At 36.7% G+C, this 18,329-nt stretch overlaps 1 protein-coding gene across 1 annotated transcript; it reads left to right on the top strand.

Annotated features, from left to right (window-relative positions):
* The first annotated feature begins 13,081 nt into the window (after window positions 1-13,081).
* LOC115997460 (protein IQ-DOMAIN 1) lies at window positions 13,082-16,682 on the top strand. Its single transcript, XM_031237018.1, has 5 exons — window positions 13,082-13,612; window positions 13,744-14,061; window positions 14,649-14,903; window positions 15,331-15,459; window positions 15,574-16,682. Exons 1-5 carry the CDS (start codon window positions 13,505-13,507, stop codon window positions 16,402-16,404), a joined length of 1,641 nt encoding a protein of 546 aa, XP_031092878.1. The 5' UTR covers window positions 13,082-13,504; the 3' UTR covers window positions 16,405-16,682.
* Window positions 16,683-18,329: the final 1,647 nt, after the last annotated feature.

Genomic DNA, 18,329 nt, shown 5'->3' with positions numbered 1-18,329 from the left:
TCCTCCAAGTAGTTAATATGATTGGTTTCAAACTATTCTTTTTTTTATTTTTTTTCATGGTATTAAAGAAATACATATGTATCATTTTTTGGTGTAACTACTAATTTATTTAATTCAATAAGAGTAAAATAGAGTGATTTCGCTTCAATTTGTTGGGTTATTATTTGAGTACTCTCTTTGTCAAACCAATCCCCAAATAGTTAATATAAGTAGCTTCAAATTATTTTAAATTTTTTTTCATAGTATTAATAAAATACTTGGTAAATAAATATATAACATTATTTTGTACTATAACTTTGATATTTAATTACAAGATATTGTAAAAATAAGATAATGGACAATTTAATGAATATCAATTGATAAATTTAAATGTAAAGAATCTTTGCATGAGAGAAAATAAAGACAATATAACTAGTGAAATTATTTCTCTTATTTAATTTAATTTTTTTAATAATGAATAATTTTTTCAAATAAAGGTATTGTAGACACATAATTCTAAATTAAAGAAATACATATATATTATTTTTTGTTGTAGCTACTAATTTATTTAATTTAATAAGAGTAAAATAGAGTGAGAAACTTATTTATGTCAAATTTGATTGAGATGAGGTTCAAACCTAAGACCTTTCTCATAGAAATTAATAGGTAAGTTAAAAGTTAACGGAATATTAACGGAGAATAGAATATTTAACGGAAAACTTAACGGATAATCATAAAAGTAAGGTTAAATTAGGTAATCTCTATTAATAATATTAATCTGAATTATCTTAACCATCTATTTGATTAAATAATTCATCTGAACCATCCATTTGATTAAATAATTTGACCGCCATTTTTTCTACCGCCATTTTTTCTACCCATTTTAGGCCTAACTCTCTTTGGCTCTTCTTAGTATAGTGGATAATCATAAAAGTAAGGTTAAATTAGGTAATCTCTATTANTAATTTTTTCAAATAAAGGTATTGTAGACACATAATTCTAAATTAAAGAAATACATATGTATCATTTTTTGTTGTAGCTACTAATTTATTTAATTTAATAAGAGTAAAATAGAGTGAGAAACTTAATTATGTCAAATTTGATTGAGATGAGGTTCGAACCTAAGACCTTTCTTATAGAAATTAATGGGTAAGTTAAAAGTTAACGGAATATTAACGGAGAAGAGAATATTTAACGGAAAACTTAACGGATAATCATAAAAGTAAGGTTAAATTAGGTAATCTCTATTAATAATATTAATCTGAATTATCTTAACCATCTATTTGATTAAATAATTCATCTAAACCATTCATTTGATTAAATAATTTGACCGCCATTTTTTCTACCCACTTTAGGCCTAACTCTCTTTGGCTCTTATTAGTATAGTAGATAATCATAAAAGTAAGGTTAAATTAGGTAATTTCTATTAATAATATTAATCTGAATTATCTTAACCATATATTTGATTAAATAATTCATCTGAACCATCCATTTGATTAAATAATTCATCTGAACCATCCATTTGATTAAATAATTTGACCGCCATTTTTTCTACCCATTTTAGGCCTAACTCTCTTTGGCTCTTATCAGTATAGTAGATATAGATATATATAATTTCAGTTAATCCGGTGAATTCGGTTAACCAATAGTTTCGAACCGAATTAAATGTTAACCAACATTTTGCAAATCCTTTAACCATTAACCGAATCGAAGTTTTTCGGTTAAAAAACGATTAATCGAAATTCTTCGATTCGATCAGTTAACCAAAGTTTGCACATCCCTAACACTCTCACCAATTTAGTTGAGATTGTGATGTGAAATATAATTTTTGTATTACATCATAAATTTAAAGTTTACATGTAATCTACTTATCTTGCACAAGAGTTGTACATAAAAAATAAAAATTTATTAACTACCCTTTTTTTTTCTCTATTTTTAATTTTTTTTTAGGATTGGGAAGGGAGTTACCCGACTAAGGCTATGTTTGGCAAACCTAGCTGAAAAGGTAGCTGAAAGCTGAAAAGTAGTTGAAAATTGAAAAGCTATAAGCTCGAAGCTGAAATCTGAAGAGCTGTTAAGGTAGCTGTTATGCTTAAAAGTGTTTGGTAAAATTAGCTTTTTGATAAGTTGATAAATGTAAAAAGACAAAAAAGGACATAATCATACAATTTAAATAATTTTAAATTTAAATAGGTTTGTTTATATATTAAAATATAAAATAATGAAATCAATATATTTAAATAAAATATAAAGTAAGAACATATATTTGAAAATATACAAAGTAAAAAAAAAATTATAATTCATAAGATTAGTTCATACAAAAATTAATGTTCAAACATAAATATCAAACTGAAATTACAATCAAACATAATGAAAAGAAAATGTCAAAGGGTTTTAATTGAAAGGGGTAAAGAATGCCATTTATTTAAAATAATAAGGATAAAGATGGAAAAAAGTTAAAAAACTACTAGTTTATTTTGAAAAGCTACCCCAAGTAGCGTTTCAAAATAAGCTCTTATTTTAAGCTACTAGCTTATTTTGAGAACATTACCAAACAAAGCTTATAGCTTATTAGTAGCTTAAAATAAACTATAAGCTCCTAAATAAGCTCTGCCAAACAGAGCCTAAAACTCAATATCCAAAACTTTTTTCGTTCCAGAACGTTATCTTGGATCTTTCAACCTCAAGATGGTCAAAAATTTTCACCAATGGGTTATAAAATTCAATCCAATTGCAATACCTTTTAGGGACCAGTTTAGCAATCGCATCTGCCGATTGTTGAGCTCGGGACATAGTCAATGCAAATTATATTGTGGACCATGATCATAGCTGATACTGCAATTATTTTGAACGGGTATGCAGTTGTGTTGAAAGGATACTGAAGTTGCACGGAACAGAGATTGTTCATCCGTTCAGCACAACTGCAGTATCCGTTCAACATAACTGCAGTATCTTTTCAACACAACTGCAGTATCCGTTCAACACAGCTGCAGTTCCAGATGGATGACATGGCATTTGTTCCGCGCAACTGCAGTTCCCTTTCAACACAACTGCAATATCCTTTCAACATAACTACAGTATCAACTATGATCCATGGTCCACGGTATAACGACTGCTCGCTGACACCCGATCGGCGGGTCCAATGCTTTCATGTTTCAATTTTAGTCGAGAATCAGTTAATGCACTTATCCAGTAATATTTCAAGATATTCCAAGTTCCAAATTTATTTATGTATTCGTTCATGCACTTATTCCAATATAATATTTCAAATTCCAAGTTTACTCAAGTATAGTTATGTTCATGCACTTAACCCAAAATTGCTACAAAACCAACCCTTCAAATACTAAATTAAATATTATAGGTGTATAAGCTATCTTGCAGGTCTATAAATAGCGAGAAATTGAACAGCAGGGTGTAAGATCATAAATCTGTCTAAACATACAAAATAAATATACGAGAAACTTAACTCGTAGTAGCGAAAACATAGATGATCATAAATCTCCAGCCATAGTTGATGCCTTGTTGTGTTGCCTGTGTTAGTCGTTTTGTCTCACACTTGACTCAGAACCCTAGATGGTGTCCTGGTATTTTCTGAGCAGTGTGAGTACCATGTCTGTAGGTGTCTATATGATTGTCTGTCCTGCATCCCATCACTGCAGGCTTATATAGGCATAATGATGGATTGGACTAAACCTAGATGTCCAATCCAACCTATAGCTTAATGGGCCTAGCCCACTTGCACCACATTATTAAGGCCCATATTGGGAAAGGTCTTACATAGGGAGCATAATTGGAAGCAGGCAGCATAGTACTTGGTTTTGAAGAAAAAAATAGGAAGAAAATGGAGTTTGGGTGGGTTGTGATATTGGGTGGGATTCTGGGTTTAAGCAGCTTTTGGTGGGCACTTGGGAGGGTGAATTGTTGGTACTATGAGATAATGAAGCTTGGTGACAAGAAGAGACTGTCTTTAACCTCCGTGGTTGAGTGGAAGGGACTCATTCATCCTTAACTAAAGGTCCAATCCAATCCAATCCTTGGCTTATGGCGTCTAATCTCCAATCCTTGGCTTTGGCTTATGGCGTCTATCCGAAGTGGACAATAGCAGGCCGGCGTCTATCCACTTCTCCAATCCTTGGCTTTGGCTTATGGCGTCTATCCCAAGTGGACATCTATCCACTTCTCCAATCCTTGGCTTTGGCTTATGGCGTCTATCCCAAGTGGACAATAGCAGGCCGGCGTCTATCCCAAGTGGACAATAGCAGGCTTCTCCAATCCTTGGCTTTGGCTTATGGCGTCTATCCCAAGTGGACAATAGCAAGCCGGCGTCTATCCCAAGTGGACAATAGCAGGCCGGCGTCTATCCCAAGTGGACAATAGCAGGCCTCCGGCGTCTATCCCAAGTGGACAATAGCAGGCCTCCGGCGTCTATCCCAAGTGGACAATAGCAGGCCGGCGTCTATCCCAGGTGGACAATAGCAGGCCAGCACAGCTTTGGGTATGGAGCAGCCTTAAATCTCCAATCCTTGGCTTTGGCTTATGGCGTCCTTAAATCTCCAATCCCTCCAATCCTTGGCTTTGGCTTATGGCGTCCTTAAATCTCCAATCCTTGGCTTTGGCTTATGGCGTCTATCCCAAGTGGACAATAGCAGGCCAGCACAGGCTTTGGCTAATAGGACAATAGCAGGCCAACACAGAAGGCCAGGCTTATGGCGTGGGCTTATAGCGTCTATCCCAAGTGGACCAGCACAGGCTTTGGCTTATTATCCCAAGTGGACAATAGCATATGGCGTCTATCCCAAGTGGACCAGTGGACAATAGCATAGCAGGCTAGCACAGGCCAGCACAGGCTTTCGCTTTGGCTTATGGCGTCTATCCCAAGTGGACTAGCACAGGCTTTGGCTTATTATCCCAAGTGGACAATAACATAGCAGGCCAGCACAGGCTTTGGCTTATGGCGTCTATCCCAAGTGGACCAGCACAGGCTTTGGCTTATTATCCCAAGTGGACAATAGCATAGCAGGCCAGCACAGGCTTTGGCTTATGGCGTCTATCCCAAGTGGACCAGCACAGGCTTTGGCTTATGGCGTCTATCCCAAGTGGACAATGACATCTATCCCAAGTGGACCAGCACAGGCTTTGGCTTATGGCGTCTATCCCAAGTGGACAATGGCCAGCACAGGCTTTGGCTAATAGTGGCGTCTATCCCAAGTGGACAATGGCCAGCACAGGCTTTGGCTAATAGTGGCGTCTATCCCAAGTGGACAATGGCCAGCACAGGCTTTGGCTAATAGTGGCGTCTATCCCAAGTGGACAATGGCCAGCACAGGCTTTGGCTAATAGTGGCGTCTATCCCAAGTGGACAATGGCCAGCACAGGCTTTGGCTAATAGTGGCGTCTATCCCAAGTGGACAATGGCCAGCACAGGCTTTGGCTAATAGTGGCGTCTATCCCAAGTGGACAATGGCCAGCACAGGCTTTGGCTAATAGTGGCGTCTATCCCAAGTGGACAATGGCCAGCACAGGCTTTGGCTAATAGTGGCGTCTATCCCAAGTGGACAATGGCCAGCACAGGCTTTGGCTAATAGTGGCGTCTATCCCAAGTGGACAATGGCCAGCACAGGCTTTGGCTAATAGTGGCGTCTATCCCAAGTGGACAATGGCCAGCACAGGCTTTGGCTAATAGTGGCGTCTATCCCAAGTGGACAATGGCCAGCACAGGCTTTGGCTAATAGTGGCGTCTATCCCAAGTGGACAATGGCCAGCACAGGCTTTGGCTAATAGTGGCGTCTATCCCAAGTGGACAATGGCCAGCACAGGCTTTGGCTAATAGTGGCGTCTATCCCAAGTGGACAATGGCCAGCACAGGCTTTGGCTAATAGTGGCGTCTATCCCAAGTGGACAATGGCCAGCACAGGCTTTGGCTAATAGTGGCGTCTATCCCAAGTGGACAATGGCCAGCACAGGCTTTGGCTAATAGTGGCGTCTATCCCAAGTGGACAATGGCCAGCACAGGCTTTGGCTAATAGTGGCGTCTATCCCAAGTGGACAATGGCCAGCACAGGCTTTGGCTAATAGTGGCGTCTATCCCAAGTGGACAATGGCGTCTATCCCAAGTGGACCAGCACAGGCTTTGGCTTATGGCGTCTATCCCAAGTGGACAATGGCCAGCACAGGCTTTGGCTAATAGTGGCGTCTATCCCAAGTGGACAATGGCCAGCACAGGCTTTGGCTAATAGTGGCGTCTATCCCAAGTGGACAATAGCAAGCCAGCACAAGCTTTGGCTAATAGTGTGGCTTATAGCGTCTATCCTAAGTGGACAATAGCAGGCCAGCACAGGCTTTGGCTTATGGCGTCTATCCCAAGTGGACGTCTATCCCAAGTGGACAGGACAATAGCAGGCCAGCACATGCTTTGGCTTATGGCGTCTATCCCAAGTGGATGTCTATCCCAAGTGGACAATAGCAGGTCAACACAGGCTTTGGCTTATGGCGTCTATCCCAAGTGGACAATAGCAGGCTAGCACAGGCTTTGGCTTATGGCGTCTATCCCAAGGGGACAATAGCGTTAATCTTATGGCGTCTATCCCAAGTGGACAATAGTTATGTCGTGGACCTGCCGTTTTTTTTTTACTAAAATTATTGGCCTAAATGTGGAACACAAACTCTACATTCACATACACTATACATTCACAATTTGTAAACTCCACATTCACACATTACAGGATTATATGTTTAGTAACTATATTACCACTATTATGCATTCACACATTCAAAACTCTATATTCACAGGTCCTATACTCCATATTCACAACTTGATAACTCCACATTCTTACAGGGCTGCTAGAACTTCTTAACTCTATTACAGATTCACACATGCATAACTCTACATTCACGATTTCTATACTCCATATTCACAATTTGAAACCTCCACATTCACACATTTCTGGGCAACTCTACATTCACACAATCATAAGTCTCCATTCACGATTTCTATACTCCATATTCACAATTTGAAACCTCCACATTCACACATTTCTGGGCAACTCTACATTCACACAATCATAAGTCTACATTCACAATTTCTATACTCTACATTCACACTTTGAAACCTCTACATTCACACATTTTTAGACAACTCTATATTCAGCAATATGTTTACTAATTTTTTTAAAAAAAAAACAAAAAAAAAAACAAAACGACCTAGTTTTGGACCCAGGCAAGGTGGACCTGGGTCCACAGCATAATTTGCGCCAAGTGGAGGGAGAAGGAGGAGGAGTGGTTGAGTAGAATTTCATCGACAGTTCCCCTAGGCTACACACTACAGACTGCAATTCGGTCCCTTGGGCCAGTTCCCGTGAGGATCTCAGCCAACTCCCGTGCCTCTTAAAATGAACGTGAGTATAAATAATAAATAGCAACTTTTAACGTCATATTGCTGAATTTTTACTTATATAAAAAAATCAAATATGAAAATAAAAATATGAGTATAAATAATAAATAACAACTTTTAAGGTCATACTGCTGAATTTTTACTTATACAAAAAAAATCAAATATGAATATGAAAATATGCTACTATACAAAAAAAGTTTTTCAAAAATATGAAGAACTTTCTTATATAAGATTTATTTTTAATATATTAAATATTTATTTTTATATAGTAATAATTCATTATTTAATATATTATCAAATAATGAATTTTCTGTAGTTTTCAAAAAAAAAATGAATTTTCTGTACATACTAAATAAAAAATTATTAATGATCAATTTTTTCTCTATATTTAATTTGTAAAAAATGATATATCTATTTTCATGGAGTATAACTCCCACCACGTGTATACATTTTATTAAAATCATGTTTGATAAATGGCTATTAGCTGAAGCTGTTAGCTAATTGAGTTAGAAGGTATGATTAGTTGATAACAGTAGCTGGTTGTTGAAAGATGTTTGGTAAATTAGCTGTTAGCTGATAACTGTTTGGTATAATTTCTTTTCTCAAAAAGATAATTGAAAATGTTGTTTTGAGTAGCCTTTTGAATTTTAGTATTTTGAAGTTACAAAAACCTTATTAACCAAACACTTATATTAATTTTTTAACCAAGTCAAACAACATAATGGTCAATTAAGTCACAATTGGTTGGTAGACTAATTATTTACCAAACAGGACCTAAATAAAAGTAAATGAATAAAAATAATTAGCCACTTTATTATTAAAATCAATCAAATGATGATATTTCAACATAATTTTTTTTTAAAAAAAAGTAAGATTACATGTAGTATTATCCTTAATTTGGCACTCGTTCTATTGACACTCAATCCAATGCTTCCAATTTAGTCAAAAATAAGCTATGTACTTATTCCAATATAATATTTCAAATTCCAAATTTACTCAAAAAATTAGTTCATGCACTTATCCCAATATAATATTTCAAGTTCCAAGTTTACTCAAATATCAGAGCATCAATGTCAGTGGAGTTTTTTATTTTATTTTTATTTTTGAGGAGTTTTTTTAAGTATGATTAGGAAAGAGAATATGAGATGAAAAAGAAAAAAAAATAAACAACAAATAAATGCTGACAAAACTAGCAAACAAAATTAAAAAACTTTAAAAGTCAGAACTCGCCTAGCGGGCGAGTCTACTTGGGGCAGGTTGCACACTTCTGTTTATTTTTTTTTTTTGTTTTTGCAAGAATAACATCTGCCTTAGAAATGGTGTTCACATCAGTTGAAGTTAAATGCATGGTTTTTCTTTTATGACATAAACTTCTAAATATGCTCCATTGTGGATGTTCTCAGTTAAGTTCATGCACTTAATCCAATATTCCTGCAAAACCAACCCTTCAAATACTAAATTAAATATTTTAGGTGTACAAGCTATCTCGCAGGTCTATAAATAGCGAGAAATTAAATAGCATGGAGCAGAATTAGAACGCAGCATAGTACTTGGTTTTGAAGAAAGAAATAGGAAGAAAATGGAGTTTGGGTGGGTTGTGTTATTGGCTGGTTTCTGGTTTAAGCAGCGTTTGGTGTGTGCTTGGGAGGTGAACTTTTAGTACTATGAGATGATGAAGCTTGGTGATAAGAAGTAACTGTCTTTGCCTCGAGGTGATTTAGGTTGGCATTTCATTGGCAACATGTGGTCTTTCCTTAGAGCTTTCAAGTCCAACAACCCTTATTCTTCCATCTTCTCATTCGCTTTTAGGTCCTCAGTGCATCCTTTTGAGCATATAAAAAAAAGTCATATTTCAATTAATCGTTTTTAAACCCTTGTTATTTTCATTACATATTAGAACTATTATCATAATCTTGATCCCTCACAGTAGATCAGAGCATATCAGAGTTAGGATCAGAGCATATCAGAATAGTTAGTTGTGTTTCTATTAACTATTCAACCTGTTTTTTTTGTTTTTACTTTTTTCACTTTGAGATAAATATTTTTCTGATTCTATGTACTCATTTTGTGTATTCTAGCTTGTTATCATGTACATTGGATTTGGGTCACTGCTAGACCTAAAGATCACCTACTGTGATGGAAAGCTTATTAAACACCTTCTTAAGAAAATGGATATAGCTAGATGCTCTGGTGAATTGTGTTTGGCAGAAGATGATGTCCGGAATACACTTGGACTCCCAAAGGGGAAACTTCCTGTGATAGAAGGAACTTCTTCGAATGATACAGAAGAGTTCACCCGCTTGGTTAAATAGTGGGGAGAGAGATGGGGAATAGAGAAGGAGACCCTAACAACCACTGAGATGATAAACAAAATTGTTGAGGGGGACTATGGTGACATGTTTAAAAGAGATTTTGTCATCATTGTGTTAACCACACGCTGATCAGAATTCAGAGGCTAATGGAGACCTAAGAGCATGGCAGGTATTAGGACTAAGACCTCTATAAGTCTTAGTCCTAATAGCAGGGAGCAAGGGAAGAAGTTGGAGCAGGCAGCGTTGTGGGGAGCTCATGGTGGTACTCACACCTTGAGTTCCATCCTGACCCGCGTGAAGAGGATTCCGATCCTTGGACTCATGTCGACCTTCACACCGTGAGTGTCAACATGAGGCCGAAAATCACAATCCTAGACCTAGCTCTCATAATCCCAGATAATTACTTTGGCATGGAAATGAAGCATATATATCCCAAGGCAGTTATTTGTATACCACATTTGATTTTCAGCTTTATCTATCTAGATTTTCCTTGAGAGAAAACCTCTTAAAACACTTCTCTTTGGTAATCAATCCACATTGTTGAAGATTTGGAAGAACAATTCAGCCTGTAATCCACTCCAATATTAATTTCCATATTTCATCTTTCAAAGTTCTTAATCAAACCTAAGTCTTTCTCTTTCATTTTGCATTGTCTTTCTTGTGATTGTGATTGCAATGTGTTCTATTTTCATTAATGATTTTCTTTCCATTACAAGCATTAGTAGCTAGATTTCTTAAGGAATTTGGACTAAGCTCTTTTGTTAGGGATGCTATGTGACTTGAATTGCAATGCTAGATGGTGTGATGAATCAATGATGGTTCTAGTTGTGATATGGTGATTTGAATGGACTCTTGCATTGTTAAGGTCCAACTATGCAATGTGTACATAGATATGGTGGTTTGGATGGACTATTGCATAGTTAATTTTAAATAGTTAGTGAAAGCCTAAATAGACCGTTAATGCTATATATTTCTTCTTTAATCTCTCTATTTTATTTTTTTTACTTGAGCTTAGCTTGTTCCTAGGCATTTTCCCAACATTTTTATGTATGTTTTAGGTAAGTATAAAGGTGATACCAAAGACTCAATTATGTTTAAGTTTAGGTCTGAATTAATAAATTTAGTGACCAATAATGAGCACGAAAGAGTATGCGGTTATTGGAAGGGAAGCATGCAAACAACTTGGTTGTTGTTTGTACCTGGTAATTAGTTGGAAATAGGTTAAATGTGTTGTGTTGAAAAGATGTGTAATGATATATCTCGTTTGTGTGTAATAACTCATAAATTGAAGAGATAAAAAATTACACAAAAATTGAAATCACGATATTCTAGTATGGGACTATTTTATCGAATTCCTTAGAGAGAGTTGTCTCGCACCCCTATGTATTCTCTACTAGTGTTAGTTTCAGGTACATGTACATTTTTGTGTATAACCGTTTGAGCTTTTCCTAGAAGTATGGTATGGGCTACTTCAGCGTTGTAGTGTCTCGTACTCAAACATTGATTCGAGGCATTTTCTTTACATTTTCTTTCCTTGAAAGGGCACCTTATGTTCTTGAACCAAAAACCATCTTTCGGCTAACCTATATAGTTTCTTCCGTCCATCGAGAACTAACAAAGCTACAGTACAGAAATATTCACCTATTGTCCATTGACTACACCTTTTGACCTAAACTTAAGCCCTTACTCACCCTCCGTAGACAACCCTTGCAAAGGAATCTTTAAACTTTGGGATCATGTTTTCTTCATTTGATTACATTATAAGTTGGCAACTTAATTGATGGCAGCTGTATCTCCTATCCATTTCACTTCCATGACCACATGCCCACATTGAAGTAGGGAAAAGCTCATCTCTACTTCCGAGTTCCAACTCATAATTTGCACTCAACATGCTCGACAAAACGTCACATAGCTACCAAGAACTTACTAAGTATTGAACACACCGATAAACGTCTCCTATATCTCTGTGTATACACATGTTTTGTCCATTTTCACATCAGAGTAGGGGATGAGGATATCATAACTACAAAAGGTTCGTACTCTGATCTTTCCCTTTTACTCTATCTTCTTGAATTGGTAATGTTTAGTTTTATTTCCTGAATCTGAGATGCGCGCGGGTATGTGTTTGTTGTTTAATCCGTAATACTCATATTAGATCAGATCAGCACGTGGCTCCTTTCCTTTATTAATGTAGAACACCAAGAAGATTCCTCCTTAGTTTGACTAGTCCTCTTGCTTTTATTATATCCTAAAATTCTTACAATCTATTAATTCGTTTATTGGTTTCCTCACTTCTACTTCTATCTATACATACACTATGTTAAGGTACTGACGATTGAAAATTTCGAAAAATTTAAAATTGAATAGTACATCTTATAAATAAAAGGGTTAATTCTAATTTTAGTCATACTATTATTGAACCAAACAAGGCAATACAACATTACGAGACTCAAGATTATCTAGATAATCTAAGATGACATGAACCAAACGCCCCTTTAAGGCTTACTTAGATTCTTGCAACAAGCTCTCTCCTATCTTATCTTTCTTTCTAACAATAACTATTGTTAGGGTTACTCTAAGTAGATGAAACATAATTTGGTCAGTCTTGTCAACACTCTAATTGACTTTTGCTGTGTAGTTTACATTTTATAACATAAAAATAAATTTTATTCGGTGTATAATCTTAAATAGTAATTGCAAATTTTTGGTTATCCCATTAAAATAAAAATATATCCACTAGTCAACTATTATGTGATGCGATGACATATTTATTAACATTTTAAATGAAAATCATATGATCGGAATATATTAACTTATAAAGAATTATGAGTATTTATAAACAAGAAAAAAAGAAGAAAGAAGGTATCCACCAAAATGAAGATAGAATTATAGTTTTTGGGTGCGGCAGAAGCACGCAACGTGAGGGCACGGCAAGAGAGAAGACGAGACGACTTTTTAAAGAGGGAAAAGTATGGTAGGGGTGAAAAAGCAAAACAAAAAGGAGGCACTCAAATTATGCTATGCAGAGTGCATGTGAATATGTATGTGAATGTGAATGCGAGTGATGTGTACAGTACATCCACTTCCTCCTTTCCCTCAATAACTCATCCCAAAATATTATGTGCATTCTCAATTTTTATTTTCACACACAAAATTTGAGACTCACATAGAAAAAACATAACTTATTAGTTTTCGCCATATCAAAAATAAAATTTATAGAGTAAGATTTGAGAATCCGCTTTAACTCCTCCTATCTCCCCTGGATTCATGAGAGAGTGTCATTGTACTGACAATCAATCTTTGAGTTGTATGGTGATAGCCAACGGTAATCTCAATAATTATCACCAATCATCATAGGGCTGGAGATTGATTCTGAGTTCTGACCCCATCTCTCTCAAATTTTGCCAACTTATCTGGACAGACTGTTGGGAGGGTGTGGAGCAACACCAAATTATTAAATTTGGTGTTCAAAGCTACCTTATTTACCAACCTCACCTCTCGCTCCTCTCTCTCTCTCTCTCCCCCTCTGATCACTTTGTGATAGTTCTGACAGCCCCACCCCGTCACTGTTGTCCTTTGCACAACCCACCCAATGACTAAACTACTTCAGTTCATAACCCGCCCGGCCTTTTAATAGAAGAAAAAGAAGAAGAAGAAGAAGAGGAGATATTGAAACGCATGCGCTTCCACATCTCTCTCTGACTAACTCTTTCATTTAAGTTGCAGTTCTATGTTTTATAGGTGCTTCTCATCAAGACTAGATATAGATATATGTATATAGTATAGTACTTGCTGCTGCAGGCCAGGGTAGGCTACTAGACAGATGGGAAAGAAGGGAGGATCCTCCTGGTTGACTGCTGTCAAAAGGGCTTTCAGGTCTCCTACTAAAGACCCTGAAAAGAGAAATCAGCTTGAAGATGACGAAGAAAAGGTACTTACTTATTATTACCTCATTATATTTCTGATCTGTAATTTGTATACAACTTTTTCTTTCAAAGTTTAGATCCATTTTGATGATTTTTTTTTGGGGGGGTGTGTGGTTCATAATTCATATATATGCAGAAAAGGGAGAAGCGAAGATGGGTTTTCAGGAAGCCAGCTAGCTGCCATGAAAATGCTACTCCTACTCAACAAGCTCTTCTGCCTAAGCACACAAATAACAGCATACCCTTACCCACTACTACTGCTTCAGAAGCAGAACAGCAAAGGCATGCCATTGCGGTGGCCGCCGCTGAGGCTGCCGTTGCCACTGCTCAGGCAGCCATGGAAGTTGCTCGTCTTGCCAAGCCTCCTCCCATTTCTAATGTTTATTACTATGCAAGGGGCAGGGAACAACATCTTGCTGCCATTATAATTCAAACTGCCTTCAGAGGATATCTGGTATGTAATGTATCTATGCCAATTCCATTCTAAACTCCACCCATTCCACTACATCTCTTCCTTTTTCTCTTTTCAGAAAATCCTAGTTGTTATCCAAAAATGTGTACAGGATAAATCTTGCCTAAGAATGGTACACCAACATAAGTTGTATATAGTTGACATGTTCAAAACAAAAAGGCTGGAATTTAAACTCATATTTTTATAGTTTCAAGTTTGTATTCTTAGTTAATTGACGGTATACGGGATAAATCAGGGGTAAAAAACTACAAAGAACTAAACTAGCCTAAATTGCCCGCCAATTCAAATAAAAGAGGTTGGATTCAAACTCTTAACCTTGTGATTACACATTTAATTCGAATCTTAGTCAACTCTGTTCCTTTTCTTCTTTTGTACTTGGGTTGGTGTATCCATTATGCAATTTTTGACTTAAATCTCTCTGCCATTAAAAAGGGTATCAAGTACTATATTTCTTCTCAATTTAATGTACACACAACAAAGTCAAGAAATGTACAAAATTTCATGTGTTTGAACATTAATTGAAGTATGAGATGGAAATTAAAGGAATGAAATTGATAATTTGATTGAAGGCGAGGCGAGCTCTTAGTGCACTGAAAGGACTAGTAAAGTTGCAAGCTTTGGTAAGAGGTCACAATGTGAGGAAGCAAGCAAAGATGACACTGAGATGTATGCAAGCTCTGGTTCGAGTACAGTCTCGGATACTTGACCAGCGCATCAGGCAATCCCATGAAGGAAGCAGAAATTCAACTTTCAGTGACAGCAACACCCTGTCCATGTGGGATCCCCCACGTTATGTTCAAGACTTTTCTGATAGGAGATCAATGGTAATAATTTCTAATTTGCTATACATATACCTAACCATCATCACATTTTCGGGCAGGAGATTAGGGGGTTGTACTTGACCCTTTAAACCCTTTACTGGTTTGGTCTTGGCCTTTATCGGCCTCCGTCCAACAATTTCTCCCTCCGACTTTGATACAAGTGTTAGGGCTTACCACTAGGCCAAAAGTTATAACGACCTATATATATATATTTCATTTTCGGGATACTGGGTGCTATACTTTACCCTTTAACCCCTTTACCGGTCTCTGTCTAACAATTCCTTTGCCATCAAGGGCTAGACTTAGCATTTACCGATCTCCGAGGTCCAATGATAACTGATTGTACAGTTAACAATTCTCACAGGAGATAGTTCTCATGTGATGTGTTTATATGTCCAGTGCAGTTAAATTTGTGTGTTGTTATATACAGTCTAGAGATGGAGGTAGTAGCATCCCAGATGATTGGGATGAACGGTCGCATACCATTGAGGAGGTTAAAGCAATGCTCCAGAGCAGAAAAGAAGCAGCTTTTAGGCGACAAAGAAACTTATCCCAACAGGTTTAATTTTAATTGTATCATTCCTTAATTAGTTTGGTGCTAGCTGTTTCTAATTAATTTGTATCCGTGACATTTGTTTAATTTGAGCTACTCATCATATATATTATATTGTAGATGTGGAGAGGGGGTAAAAATCCATCAATAGGCAGTGAGGATGAATTTGGGGAAAGGCAGCTGCAGGAGAGATGGATGATGGGTGCAGCAGCAAAACCATGGGATGTCAGGGAAAGTAGAGCTTCAACTGATCATCATCAGATTGACAACGTTAAAACTGTCGAAATTGATACTTCACAACCTTACTCCTATCTGGCTCCTAGTAATCTCCGAAGATCATCAAATCATCATCAGCAGCAGCATCAAAAAAGACCAAGTTCACCTCTTCATAGACCTCACCAAAACCAATCCTTCCGCTCTCCCGCCACGCCTTCTCCCTCCAGAACAGCTCCTCCTATGCAGCTGCGCTCTGCCAGTCCCCGCTGTTCCAGAGAAGTAGAAAGAAACAGCTACCATACAGCTCAAACCCCCAGCCTAAGACCTAATAACTACTATTTTAATAATAATGGTGGGTCATACCAGCAGGCTAGGGGTGCAAATGTTGCTACAATAATGCCAAATTACATGGCTGCAACCGAGTCCGCTAAGGCTAGGATTCGCTCACAAAGTGCTCCCCGGCAGAGGCCATCGACGCCAGAGAGGGAGCGAATAGGAATAGGATCGGCAAAGAAACGCCTATCCTTCCCGGTTAATAATAATGCTGCAGGTGATGAGGGTTATGGAATGGGGGGCTATTTGCATAACTTGAGGAGCCCGAGCTTCAAGAGCGTGGTGAGTGCATTTGGATATGAGCAGCAGTCTAACTATTCATCTTGCTGCGGCACTGAGAGTATTGGAGGTGGTGGTGAGGTTTCTCCTTGTACTAGTGACCTTAGAAGGTGGCTGAGATAATAAGGTAATAACAGATTAAGAACAAGCAAACTTAACTACCAAGGGGTGAATTGAATTAAACATTTTCAACTTAAAGCTAGCTAGCTAACTCTTTCTATATAATATATTATAGGTGTTTGGTACTAGAATTAGTATTCCTTTAGTTTCTTCAGTTTTGCTGCTATTCATGGATTTGGCCTTGTCTCTTCTTCCTGCTGTTTACACTATTTAAGATGTAGTGGATTGAGTGAGTTGTGTTAGTACCAAAATTAATATAAATATATTAGTTTAGTACATGATTTATCTTGTTGGCATATGTTGGTTCATTAAATATTATTAGTCTAAATATAATCTGTTTGTAAGTTATTGGGAGTTATTTTTGTGGAGTTGAGATTAAGTCGTGATTATGTTGGAAGAAGATGTTGATTTATCCCAACAAATGAGTGGATGGGAAGAGTTCAACATCCCACCCACATTTTCCTAGGTGATGTGCTTTGCTTGATCGTGGGTTACAGAGCCTAATTTCATGGTGTCTGAACCCCTATAAATAGGGAACAATGTATGGAAGGAAATTGAATTTTCAAGTGAAAAAAATTCGGACACATTGATTCACAAAAGCCATGTAACCGAGTGCAATTAAGATCATGTAACGGTCTTCGAACATTCAAAAAGTTCAATTAAAATACGAACTTATTATTTTGGTGCATTTTAATTCATATGACCGATTATTTCAGATGAACAATTGGTCATAATTTTTTCGACCAACATTTCGACGGCCGGCAACTGAAATGTGGCCATCGGAATGTTATTCCCCAACCAACGATCGTCTTCTCCGACTGCACTGTTCGTCTTCTCCAACACGAACAATGTGGCCGTCTTCTCCATTGGAGAAGAAGAACAGTGGTGTCGTCTTCTCCACGGAGAAGACCCCGTTGGTTGGGGATGAACATTCTGGTCGCCGACTGTCGGAATGTTGGTAGGAAAAATTATGATCAGTTGTTCACCTGGAACAACCGGTCATATGAGTTTAAATGCACCAAAATTTCCAATTTCGTGTGTTCAATTGGACTTTTTTAATGTTTGAAGGCTTAATTGCATTTTTGAGTAAAGTTTGAGGGCTTATTTGACCATTTTTCCAAAAAAAAAAAAAAAAAAAAGAAAAAAGACAGATGCTACAATTGAATAACTTTACCCCCTCTCTACTTTAGAGTATTCGACCTTTGCTTAAGGATAAATGAGTTCTTTCCACTCAACCACACCCTCCTGGTTATGAGCACAATATTTTACATACATTTATTTCGCAACACACAATTTAAGTTCGATTATTTTATAAGTTTAAGTATTGAATATTTTTCATATTTATTCTATTTTTTTATCTAGCGTTCTAAGAGTTTAATTTGAAATAGTTTGGAAAATTCTATTCACCCCCTCTCTCCCTATAGACTTTTCACCACCCAATCGCGACTAACAATAATTTTATTTGAGAATTACATGTCTTTGATTCTCTTGTTTTATTTTTAATAGTTTAGGTATAAAAGAAATGTTGCATAGTTACATTATATTTTAAATTAGGAAAAATTACACTTTTCGTCCTTAAGTTATAGGATAATTGTAGAATTTGTCATTAATAATTAATTGGCCGTGCTTACTTTTCGCTCTTAAGCTATCATTGATGTTGTACTTTTTGTCCTTTTATTAACTTGTCGTCCCTAAGTTATACTAACGTTGCAAATTTCGTCCCTAATGTTTTGTTAGTAAATGGACAAAAAGTGCACGCCAATGATAGCTTAGGGACGAAAAGTGAGCACGACCAACAATATAATTAGAGATGAATTCTAAAATTACCTTATAATTTTGGGACGACAAGTGAAATTTTTCCTTTAAATTAATTGTTACATACTTGCATTATGTTTTTGAGTTGAAGTTTGAAAATGAAGATTTTGATT

Source organism: Ipomoea triloba, chromosome 11 (assembly GCF_003576645.1).
Source record: "Ipomoea triloba cultivar NCNSP0323 chromosome 11, ASM357664v1".
In the NCBI taxonomy this organism is placed as follows: domain Eukaryota; kingdom Viridiplantae; phylum Streptophyta; class Magnoliopsida; order Solanales; family Convolvulaceae; genus Ipomoea; species Ipomoea triloba.
This window is presented reverse-complemented; position numbering and strand designations above follow the sequence as displayed.